Below are 11,865 nucleotides of genomic sequence, written 5' to 3' on the forward strand. Positions count from 1 at the left end.
TATTTATTTTTTTCACCATATGAATAATTATTTTCACATAATTTAATCATTGAAAGGCATACATCATTGATCGATTATAATTGGATGTAAAGCGGAAATTATTACAAATATTTATTTGAAACAAAACATTAAGAGTTGCACAAACAAAAGTAGTGATTAAATTTCTAAAATAGTGAATTATTTTCCTACGTATTCCGTAATCCGTATGAAAAATTGATAGCTAATGCGAATGGAATCTTGGTATTTTACTGAATTATTACAAATGATATTCATAAACAAATGTTTTGTGCAAATCATAACAATTCGATGAAAAAGTCGTGCGCTCTATGTACCATACACGTGTATCTGTCTCCCGATTAATGATCAATAAATATAACTTTCAACGAGTACTGCATAGTGAGCGTTATTATTATAAAATTAATTAATCCCTGAAGCTGCAAATATTTCGATACCTTAAAAAAATTAAATGACGAAAATATTCTCAAAAATTCATAAACCTTTTGCAGAGACTATCGCGACACAATTTTAAACTCATTTTTCGTTTTCTACGAAAATTGAAATTTCCTTCGAAGCCGCGACCTGCAAAATTACAAAATGTATCAGGGGAGCATGAAAATCGAGGAGGTATTCACTGGAATTGAAAAATTCGAAATTTTGAAACATGTATCAGGGAAGCATGACAATCGAGGAGGTATTCGCTGAAATGTGAAAATACAAAAATTGTGAAAAAGTATCAGGGGAACATGAAAATCGAGGAAGTATTCACTGAAATTTGAAAATTCTAAATTTTCAAAAATGTATCAGGGGAGCATGAAAATCGAGGAGGTATTCATTGGAATCGAAAAATTCTAAATTTCAAATTTCTTAGGAATTCTTCTTAGGATTTCTTTCAATTCATAGAAAACAAGATAATTTCAATTTTATAAATATGAAAAAAAATTGCAACACATTCCATGTGGCGCCCTCCCTTTCTGGGGTGCACTACTACGATGCCATTGGGGTTCCCCGAACCACTCACACTGAGCCTCTACTTTAGTCAATCTTCTTTGGTTACGTTACTGCAAATTACTATCATATCCCACTGAAATTCCGTAATCCGGCAGTCGCATCAAGAAATCAGCTGGTACCTCCATGTGTATGGAGGGTCTGGAGATATGTCGCATGTAATTGCATAGGAAAACATTGTGCTTCAAGCACAACACTTATTTCTCCCCCACGACTTGGCAATCACAACGTAAAAGAAAACTAGGTATTCCTATCACTTAACGTAAGTCATAAATATTTCCTTTCCTCCCTATAAACGAAAATTTATTCATAATACAGTTATAATATATAAAATAAATATTGCAGATTCAATATGCCAAGACTGAGATTTCCTCAATTCCGATGAAACCTCCGATAAAAGAAAAAATTGTTACGTAAGTTTCTATTCACGTGAACTTCAGAATGAATCAAAATCATTCGCCGTTTAATGATTTTTAAGTAAATTTTTAATATTACAAATGTGTGGTTGAGTGTGTAGTGAAATAAAAAGAGAATTATTTGTAGATAAATTATTTTTTTTTTCTAATGATAGGTTTATTTTTTTTTTTGCAATAAAAAGACAGAATGGATTTCTCGAGGAGTTTTTGGCTTCATAATTGCAGACCTGCACGTCGTGGAATATGTTGTACTGTTTTATTACTAGGTATTATCGTTCTATCGACATTATTAGCATATAGTGCATTCGTTTCCAAGAAGGATCATCAATCGGTTAAACAAATTGCAATTGTAAGTAATGATAAATTTCAATTGGAAACTTAAGACATGGAGAAATATATAGTAAAATTGATAATTACAATTTTACAATCAATAATTATTTTAATCACAAATAACTTCTCTTACATTCTCATGTTCTAAAGATTTTTTTCTGAAAGAAAAGAAAAGGAAGAGGTTTTAGCACAGAGATGAGTCCATTACCTCGCTCACAAAATTATGCCTGTCGCAGAATATCGAATTTGAAATTTCGAATTTTGAATTTTCCATAAATTTCCTCAAAAGTCAGCTTCCCAATTTAATTTATTATAGTAGATGATGGCCAACGACCATTCGAAAGCCTATTACTCAGTTGTTATTATGCATTCTATTATTAGAAGAAATAATTAATGAATTGTCACCAATTTATTATTTGAAAGATATTATAAATATTGAATGTTTAGATATTTCGACATGGGGCAAGAAACCCCACAGAAACGTATGCAAAGGATCCACATAGGAATCACGAGTGGGAGGACGGTTGGGGAGCTCTCACAAAGGTAATAAAAATTAATAGTATTCACTAGATATTGGGTAGGTTTTTCTATAAAATTTTGATAAATATGAAGTAATAAATCGGTTTTATTTGAAACAGGAAGGGATGCAACAGCTTTATCAATTGGGTCATTGGCTGAGGGAGGAGTATGACTTTGTAATTGGAGAAAAGTATTATTCAAAAACAACCCTAGTACGCAGCAGTTACGCAGAGAGATGTATTATGTCTGCACAGGCACTCCTTGCAGGACTATTTCGTCCGGTACCGCTGGATTACTTCGTTGATGATCTGCCATGGAGACCTGTACCTGTAGTTCCAATTCCACGGGATCAAGATAAAGTAAATCCTTTATGGAACAGTTGTCTTTTCATTTAATACAATAGATATTTTATTCCAGAAAATTCTGCTTCTACCTCTAAGAATAGATTGAAAATATATAATATGAAGTATTTTTTTAGTGCTCCAATTTTTATTGCAGTAAGAATTTAACATGGAAAATAAATAACAAATTAATGGACGACTGAACGATTGGAAATCTGTATGAAATATGGATTGATTTTATTTTGCAGCTCATAGTGGTGAAATATCCTTGTGCCAAACTCGATGAAGCACTCAAGGAAGCTTATGTCAATGAATCGGCCGAGTCTGGGAAGGAAATGGCGTCTTATTATTCACAATTATCATATTACACTGGCCAAAAAATAGAGACAATTACTGATGTCGAATTCCTGTACAATACTCTTGAAATTGAGGTAAACAATATTTTTTTTGCTTTGTTATTCGTTTGAAAAATTATTAATTCTTCAGAATTTTTCTAAGAATGAGCATGGACTGAAACTGCCAGAGTGGACAAAAAAATTCTACAACGATAAAATGCGAGAGATTGCAGCTAAAAGTTTAGCAATATTTACAAGCAATACGTTACAAAGACGTTTACGAGGAGGTGATAAAAAAAAATCCACATTTTATTTATTTTTCAATAATTACGACTGCTGTAATTGAAAAAAATCGCCGACTGTTGCTGTGGAATTTTATCATTAAAACTGAGAACATTGATAATTGATATGATTTTTTTTTGTTAATTAGACTTCTACTTAACTAATTTTTATTTGTAATTTTTTTTAATACCGAAAAGTTCTTTTTATTTAAAAAACTGAAAATATCGAAATATTTTTATATCTTTAATTTCCGTTTGGAAGACAAATGAAAAATTTTTCTCAATTACCGCATTTTAGAATTCATTCACAATCACAACAGTAGACCACAGCAATAGATATAAAAAATTAATAGTAGTACGAATTAATCACTGCTAGGCCCTTTGCTGAAAGAGATTACGGATAATATGATGCGAGTACGAAATGGCGAGGATGAGAGGAAATTGTATCTGTACTCCGCACACGATATTACGCTTGTAAATGTGCTGAGGGCGATGGGGTTTACCGAGGAATTATTTAAACCAGATTATGGAGCCGCTCTCATCTTCGAACTTGTTTTGTCTGAGGATTTGGAAGAAGGAGAACGCGCACTGGAAGTCAAGGTAATTATTCCAAAATAATTGTTCAATTTCAATTATCGGATATGTCTATATCCCTCATGAAAGTAATCATTAAAATATTATTGAACATTCATTATTTTTCTCGATTAAGACTATTCAGATTCAACATGACGATTTCAATTATCACAATTATTTTATTATATATTTATTATTTTATTATTTAATATAAAATTAGTCCCTCGAGATTATTCTGTGACTATTGCAATATTAAGATTCATATAGAGGAATTCATAAGGACTTTAATGATTTTATATTCGAGATCATTAAAAAAATGTATTTTCCCATGTACGTGATTTTTCTCTTGGATTCGCTAATAGAATTATTTTCAAAATTTGACTTTCAGGTGAAGTACTTGAATAATACAGATATGGACCGGACAACTCCTCTTGGAATCCCCAGGTGTCAGGAGCCATGCAAACTCTTGAATTTGCTACACGTGTGGCAAAATGTACTTCCAACGAACTGGGACGCTGAGTGCAAAGTTTAATTATTTGTGGAATTGCGCGAGCAGACGGATAACTCGTGTTATTATTTTTTGATAGCCTCTATTTTCTCATCGCTAGAGTTTTCCTAGAACTCGGATAATATACTCCCCAGATTTTGAGGGATTCAAGTGGTTTTCATTATTTTTGAATGAAGTTATTTCAGCCAAGAATTTTTCACCGATCATTCAGCATAGTTTTATTAATACCCATGCCATTTCCACCACTTTGAAATACTGAATAGAATTATTATACAATTATTTACGTCCATAGGGATTAAACAAAATAAAACAAATAAGAATGATAATGTGAAGTGAGAAGAATTGACTTTTTTTTTCACCGACTTTTATCAGGTTAATTTTCATCTATTTTTTATCTGAATATTTTAAGTATGAATTTATCAACTTCGAGATCGCGCAGTTGTCGAAATGAAAATGAAAGATCTTTAATAAAAAATTTTCGTCAGTGGATTCTCAGTTTCTGGAATAATCTAATTCGAAGATTGAAGACTATTTTCTCTTCTGAGGGGATTTCCATTAAAAAATGTGTAGATTCCAAGTGAGTAAGGCATTATCATCCATCCGATAATCCATTTAAGACTGATAGATGTTCAATCACTTCAAATAGAAGGGAAAAAATGAAGAAAATTTGCTTTTAATTAAAAAATTGACTTATCGTAATAAAAAATCGAAAACTACTTATTCAGTGAGATACAATATCTATCAGGGAAAGACGAGATAAAAATTGTGGAGTGATGGGAAAAGGAAGAATAAGTGTAAATCTAATAAAATATTTCTCTATAAATTGGATTTGTTTTTTTTTTGTCATGAAAAACAATTATTTTCCGTAAAAATGTAATTTTCGCTCTATCGTTTTTTCTAGATCAATCTGTTTAACAATATCCCACGAAATGCATCCCGACCATGAAAATTTGCTTTGGAGGCACGGAAAGATGCCCAGGAAATTATTTACGAATGATCTTAGGCCAACCGTACAAAGTGCTTTCGATTTATCTGACGATGATTATTTAAAGTTGTACAGAAATTCAAATCCAAGGATTTTACAACAGATTCAAAGCCAATGCGACGACTTTATCGCCGCCATGCCGAGTATCAAGAAAAAATCCCAAATCTACTCGGAATCAGAGATTACCAGTATTGACAATAAAATACTGACTTCCAACCGATACAGAAAAATTTCGAGAATTCCTATGCTGATGAATTGTGGACGAAACTGTGGAGTTGTTTGCTCACAGCGTATTCTACATTCTAAATAAATTCATCATTATTACAGTGGAATTTTCAAATTATTATTTTTCCATTGGTTTCCAAATAAACATGACCAATTACCAATTACTTTGTATTCCGTCACTTCGTCACTCAATTTTATTCAATGCTCCATTGGGTTTATTAATGATTCCTCCATTTTCTTGAAAACATTTTTTTTATTTCAAAATACAAAAAAAAAAATTATGGGCTGAAGGCCCTCGGGCAATGGCCAGCTGCAAGTTCTTGGAAGAACTTGCAACGAATTCCGTTAAAAATAAGAAATAAAATACAAAAAAAATTATGTAATCTTTAAAGACGATTATTTTCATGAAAATTTTGCAACCAAGCCACAAGGGAATTTTTTTGAGCTGTGAAAAGGTTTTCTCTGTCATTCTTACAGAATCCCATGTGTGCGTAAATAATCATGTAAAAATACTCGTATCTAGACCACATATAGAAGAATAAAAAGCATTGCGTGAGCCTTGAGACAAACGTAACGAATCATTTACAGTGAAAAAGTAATAATCCCGGTCATGGACGCAATTCATTCACCCAGCTACAATGATTCCACATACGTTTAAGTACTTAAAAGCCCGTCCATCCGTTTGAAATCAAAGTCCGAGATATCTCACAGATATTAATGCATTGCCCTATTATAATTGCTATCAGAAATCAATTAAATGACCAGCCCCGTCTGTCAAATGGACTCAATCATTCTAAATCAATACTTACTGATCAAAATTAACTGAGATTTATTCAGATGAAACCAAACTCTCCATTAGATATTTTTCTATTTTCCTCTGAATATTGTATTCAAAATGATTTATCTATTCACATAGTTTACCTATAGCTATCTGAGTTAAAACGACTGCACTAATTAAAAAAGAAAAGAGGAAAACAATTATGGGATTAAAAATCTTATGCAACAGGTGTAACGATCACAGTTGTGACTTCCTCTGACCTGGAAGTCTCTCTAGTTCTCAAGTTCATTTCAATCTGCACACTTCCGGTTTGAAGTCGTGAATATCAAATGACCAATCAAGGGCACGTACTCATTCTTCATTTCTCACAAACATTATCTTTAAAATCAGCATTATTTGCTGTCACCGGGTCTCTCTCCATTGGTTAAACTCAATTATCGATGAGCCATCATAAAGATAGAGGAATCTACGATAAGTAGTGATTCTACAATTAATACTCCATTTTCTGCCTTGCGTTATCATTTCCTAAATTCGTAACATTTTATATTTTCAGGTCAATATTTTAAAGTCTACAAAGTCACCGATAATCATCTGAATAATTTCTTATTTCATCTCGCGATAGTCAAATAAATCAAATCAAACTCGGAGGTATACCTTAAGCTTTTAATTAGAATAAAATTAAATTCTTTACATACTTTTATTTAATAATTCAAAAACTTCTCTAGGACAGAAAATTCCAAAAGAGAAATTTCGTATGCTCATCAAATTGGAACAATAAAAAGGCGAGAAAATAAATTTAAAGCTGAAAATATAAGAAAAATCCTGGAAACAGAGAGAGAGAGAGAGAGGAGAAAAATTTAATATGAAAATATCATGATATAGGATAATGTAGAAAGATGAGTTTTCTCAAATAGTTCATGATTAGTTATAACGATTAATTTTCATCACTTTGCAGATATAATAATGCCAGAAAAATGGCATAAAAAAAAGAAACTAATAAATTTTGAAGGAAAGGAGCAATAAAAATGTGACTTGCATTTTTCTCACGAATTTAGTAGTTACCCAAGGCTTTTTCTAGGGGATTTGGTAGTTGAACGTGTGTGAGGTGATGTAAAAGGAGTGGGGCTGTGTGTGAAGAAGGGTGAGAGCTGAAGAGCTGAGCCGTCAGAGGTTCAAGTATCGCTGTGTTCATCATTATCATCACAAAATTATCAGGAATCCGCCTTCTCTACCTCTACATCTCCACTCTTTCATGCTCCATGAAAGTTGACTCAGATATATATACCTAGTTCATTCGAATCAGTGAGTGTGACATTTTTCCTGATTTTTCATTAATTTATTTATTTTATTAATTAATGTGAAAAGTTCGGTAACGAGTGATAGTGTGTTGTGAGGAAAATTGAAATTTATTTCTCAGGAGGTGATGGACAGATTTAATTGCACAATCAGAGAGCACTGGTATCAGTTTTTGATAATGATAATTGGGGATTTTTTTATTGGTTGGAGGAATGTTTAATCTTGATACTTTTTAGGTTAGTTTGGAGTGACAACTCCCACGTTGACGTGGCTAATAGCTGCTCCGAAGTTTTTCACATTTTTGACCATTTCCGTTAGTCAATGATTATTTTATCGTTATTTTTTTCAATTTTCCTCAGTGGGGTTTAAGGGGTTTTCCTTGTACAACTTGAAACGTCAGTTTTTGGGAGATATTTTCCTGCTTTGAGGGTGGGCAAACCTTTGGGAAAGAGAGATACGAAGTACAGTTGTCAGAAGTGACGGATCATATTTATATCTCGTGTTGTTTTTCATATTTTTTTGTTTTTCCATTTTTTCGAAGTTTGTGGTGAATTTCTCGGCGAGAAAATTGGCAAAGGGATTTCAATCTCTTAAGGAATTTTTGTTTCTGTGTGAGATTTGGGAGACGGAGAAAGCATTTTAGATAGTAATCAGATTTAGGGAAAAGCCAGCAACCCGAATTAATTAATCCGATGATTCATGGAGTTCTGAGCTATCCCTTTAGAAATTCGTCACTCACGACGATTTGAATTTAATCCATTTGCCAATCAATAAAGAAATTGATGAGAGTGAATTGATTGAATTTTTTGTACGTAATTTTTACGGACAGTTTAATTGCGAGTTTGAACGATAAATTCTGAAATTGACTTTCGTAAATCTGTGATATTGTAAAAAGTTCACCTCTGTCTTTTACACCTTGGTCATACGGTGATTAATTTTTTGTTCCCAGTATCTTTCACTTTTTTTTATACTGAAAAACTATTGCACATGTCTTCCCGCAAGGTCATAGTTTTAATTACCCTTTTTTCGTCTTGTCAATTTGGATTAAGGAAATAGCTGCAGTGAGGAAACAATGATGGACGCAGTGTTTTATATCTTCCCAAAAATTCAGAATTAGAAAATCGGAAAAATTTTCATTTTCACCATAAATTTATCCAAATGAATTCATTCACTTTCACACAAGTTTTCCGTAAAAATTTCATTCCTTTCATTCATTTCACATTTTCGGAACGAATCTGCTATGAGAATTGATTTTTTTCATTATTTTGCTGAGGAGAAGAGAATATCCTTCATTTTTCTCTATTCTTCCTCACGTGACTCGACTTATGCATGAGTTAATCAATTTTTTTAGCAGTTTCGCGTCACTTTGTCACCTTTAATGGTTAAAAGAATTACCACTCTACATCTTCGGATTGTTTGTTGTAAAAAAATTGTCAACTAGATCGTGAAATAGGGAAGATATTTAGATCGTTTTGAAAAAAATATTAAAAAATAAATATTTATCCAGTATAAACAAAACCGAACAAATAAATATATTTCCAATGTAAATGAATATTTTTGCCGGGAAGGAACTCTCTCTGAATTTCTAAATTTCTAAATTTATGTTAAGAATGCCGATTTAAAAAGGAATAGACCTATTAACATCTTTCAATTTACTGATATAAAAATAGAATAAATAAACTAGTTATTTGATGAACACGAGGTAATAATAATGACAAATAATGAACAAACGTAAAAATGGCCAATGGTTATTTCAGTTGCAGTAAAAAATCCTAGTGCCGGAAAATGTTCTCCTGGTTGACCCGCGAGGGCAACGACAAGCAAGACATCTTTGATAATGTCACTCAAGGCTTGAACCACATCTACAAGACGAAACTCCTACCCTTAGAACAACATTACCAGTTCCATGACTTCCATTCCCCTCAGCTGGACGACCCAGACTTCGATGCAAAACCTATGATTCTCCTAGTGGGTCAATATTCCACTGGGAAAACGACATTCATAAAGTACCTCCTGGAGCGAGACTTTCCAGGTATTAGAATCGGACCTGAACCAACAACTGATCGTTTCATAGCAGTGATGTACGATCAGAAGGAGGGAGTAATTCCAGGGAATGCCCTCGTGGTGGATCCCAGCAAGCAATTTCGTCCGCTGGCTAAATTCGGCAATGCTTTTCTCAACAGACTCCAGTGCTCTATGGTAGCATCACCGGTGCTCAAGGGAATATCAATCGTCGATACCCCTGGAATTTTATCTGGTGAGAAGCAGAGAGTGGACAGAGGCTATGATTTTACTGGAGTACTTGAGTGGTTTGCTGAGAGAGTTGACCGGATTATTTTGTTATTCGATGCCCACAAGTTGGACATTTCTGACGAATTCAGACGCTCCATCGAAGCTTTGAGAGGCCACGATGATAAAATTCGAATTGTCCTAAATAAAGCGGATATGATCGATCATCAGCAACTGATGCGGGTTTATGGAGCTCTCATGTGGTCCTTGGGGAAGGTATTGCAAACACCGGAGGTCGCTAGAGTCTACATTGGCTCCTTCTGGGATCAACCATTGAGGTACGACGTTAATAGGAGACTCTTTGAAGCTGAGGAGCAGGACCTATTCAAGGATATGCAGTCATTGCCGAAAAATGCAACACTCAGGAAACTTAATGATTTGATTAAGAGGGCTAGACTTGCCAAGGTTCATGCTTATATAATCAGTGCATTGAGGAAAGACATGCCTACGGTTTTTGGTAAAGATGCCAAAAAGAAGGAGTTGATTAAGAATTTGGGACAGATTTATGATCAGATACAGAGGGAGCACCAGATTTCTCCTGGAGATTTTCCGGATTTGAAGAAAATGCAAGAGAATTTAACTCATCATGATTTTACGAAATTCAATCCCCTGAAACCAAGACTGTTAGAGGTAGTTGATAAAATGCTGGCTGAGGATATCGCTAAATTGATGGCTATGATTCCACATGAAGAAATTAGCAATACGACTGAGCCGTTAATTAGAGGTATTTATGCGCTCATTCGTTTATTTATTTCGTTTTTTCAATGTATTATTTTTTTCACAGCTTCAACAAATATATCTAATTGTTAATATTAATTTCAGGAGGCGCTTTTGAAGGAGTTGAGGATCAAATCAGTCCATTTGGATACAAAAGGGGCGAGGGAATCGATGCTGGTGCTGGTGAACCTGAGTGGATTGTCAATAAAGAGCGTTACAAATACGATAACATGTTCGAAAGTCTGGGACCAACTGATGGAAAAATTACTGGAGCAGGTAAAAATTTTCCTCAAATCTGTTGTAAAAAAGGGACCACTTCTATTTTTCGGAAATATTTGCAAATCAAAGAGGGATAATTTTTTTTCCAACGTACCTGTTGAGATAATTAGTTGACCATTTTTGCATTATCAATCATTACAAATTGACAGTATTAATTTTGTGATGAAAAAAAATTTTTTTTTCCTTCCACTGTAAAATTGAAATTGTAGAAATTATTGGGGAATTGAATGTGACGTTAATGTTACTTTTTTTAAAAATATTCCAGCGGCTAAATCTGAAATGATAAAGTCCAAACTCCCTAATAGTGTTCTTGGAAAAATCTGGAAGCTCGCTGATTACGATAAAGATGGTTTTCTCGATGCTGACGAATTTTCCCTGGCGATGCATTTGATAAACGTGAAACTTGAAGGCTACGATTTACCCGAAGAACTCCCAGAACACCTAGTTCCACCAGTAAAGCGAGGAATGTATGCGTGATAAAATTAGGAATCATTGGAACCACAAGGAAAGAAAAATAGAAAGTCATAAAAGGCAATGAAACCTCAATTCTTCATGTGAAATTGGAAATTATTTTCTTTTTAGCACTAGCCAATTTTTATGCTCTTTATATTTGATCAGACACTCATAAACATCATAAAAAAAGACTTGCAATTATTCGATAAATGTTGGAATACAATATTTCTACATCACGGTAATTTAATAATTTATTCGAGCAAGCTATGTCTAAATGGAGAAAGAATAAGAAAACAAAACAAAGTATATTTTTACTAAGCATGTATATAGAAGATAATGTAAAGCTTTAAAAAATCGACGTTGCATTTAATATCTGTTAAATTGATGTGTTGTTTTGTTTTTGGCTTGTTATCTTTCTGCACAGCGTAATTCTTGGACACCGAATAGTAATTCAGAAATTACAAAAAAAATCATTGAAAATATTGAAGAATTGAAAAAGTTTATTCTTCTTTTGGGTCTGGATCGTATCTCTGAA

General features: G+C 33.3%; 2 protein-coding genes across 9 annotated transcripts; both read left to right on the plus strand.

Moving 5' to 3' along the window:
- The first annotated feature begins 1,040 nt into the window (after positions 1–1,040).
- On the plus strand, positions 1,041–4,647 carry LOC105271144 (lysosomal acid phosphatase). 3 transcript variants are annotated; one of them, XM_011312505.1, is made up of 9 exons: positions 1,041–1,267; positions 1,351–1,418; positions 1,604–1,770; positions 2,199–2,294; positions 2,390–2,629; positions 2,860–3,042; positions 3,098–3,233; positions 3,604–3,827; positions 4,189–4,647. In XM_011312505.1, exons 3-9 carry the CDS (start codon positions 1,609–1,611, stop codon positions 4,330–4,332), a joined length of 1,185 nt encoding a protein of 394 aa, XP_011310807.1. In that variant the 5' UTR covers positions 1,041–1,267; positions 1,351–1,418; positions 1,604–1,608; the 3' UTR covers positions 4,333–4,647. The 3 variants fall into 3 exon arrangements, with proteins under 3 accessions (XP_011310807.1, XP_011310806.1, XP_011310808.1); XM_011312504.1 differs by having other exon boundaries at positions 1,608–1,770; XM_011312506.1 differs by lacking the exon at positions 1,041–1,267 and having other exon boundaries at positions 1,366–1,418; positions 1,577–1,770.
- Positions 4,648–7,386: 2,739 nt separating this feature from the next.
- On the plus strand, positions 7,387–11,423 carry Past1 (putative achaete scute target 1). 6 transcript variants are annotated; one of them, XM_011312507.1, is made up of 4 exons: positions 7,387–7,598; positions 9,350–10,605; positions 10,704–10,874; positions 11,143–11,423. In XM_011312507.1, the coding sequence occupies exons 2-4, from the start codon at positions 9,378–9,380 to the stop codon at positions 11,352–11,354; spliced, it is 1,611 nt and encodes a 536-aa protein (XP_011310809.1). In that variant the 5' UTR covers positions 7,387–7,598; positions 9,350–9,377; the 3' UTR covers positions 11,355–11,423. The 6 variants fall into 6 exon arrangements, with proteins under 6 accessions (XP_011310809.1, XP_011310810.1, XP_011310812.1 ...); XM_011312508.1 differs by lacking the exon at positions 7,387–7,598 and adding an exon at positions 7,605–7,754; XM_011312510.1 differs by lacking the exon at positions 7,387–7,598 and adding an exon at positions 7,605–7,716.
- The last annotated feature ends 442 nt before the right edge of the window (positions 11,424–11,865 follow it).

The sequence above is a fragment of the Fopius arisanus genome, unplaced genomic scaffold, assembly GCF_000806365.1.
Source record: "Fopius arisanus strain USDA-PBARC FA_bdor unplaced genomic scaffold, ASM80636v1 scaffold00103, whole genome shotgun sequence".
NCBI classification, from domain to species: Eukaryota; Metazoa; Arthropoda; class Insecta; order Hymenoptera; family Braconidae; genus Fopius; species Fopius arisanus.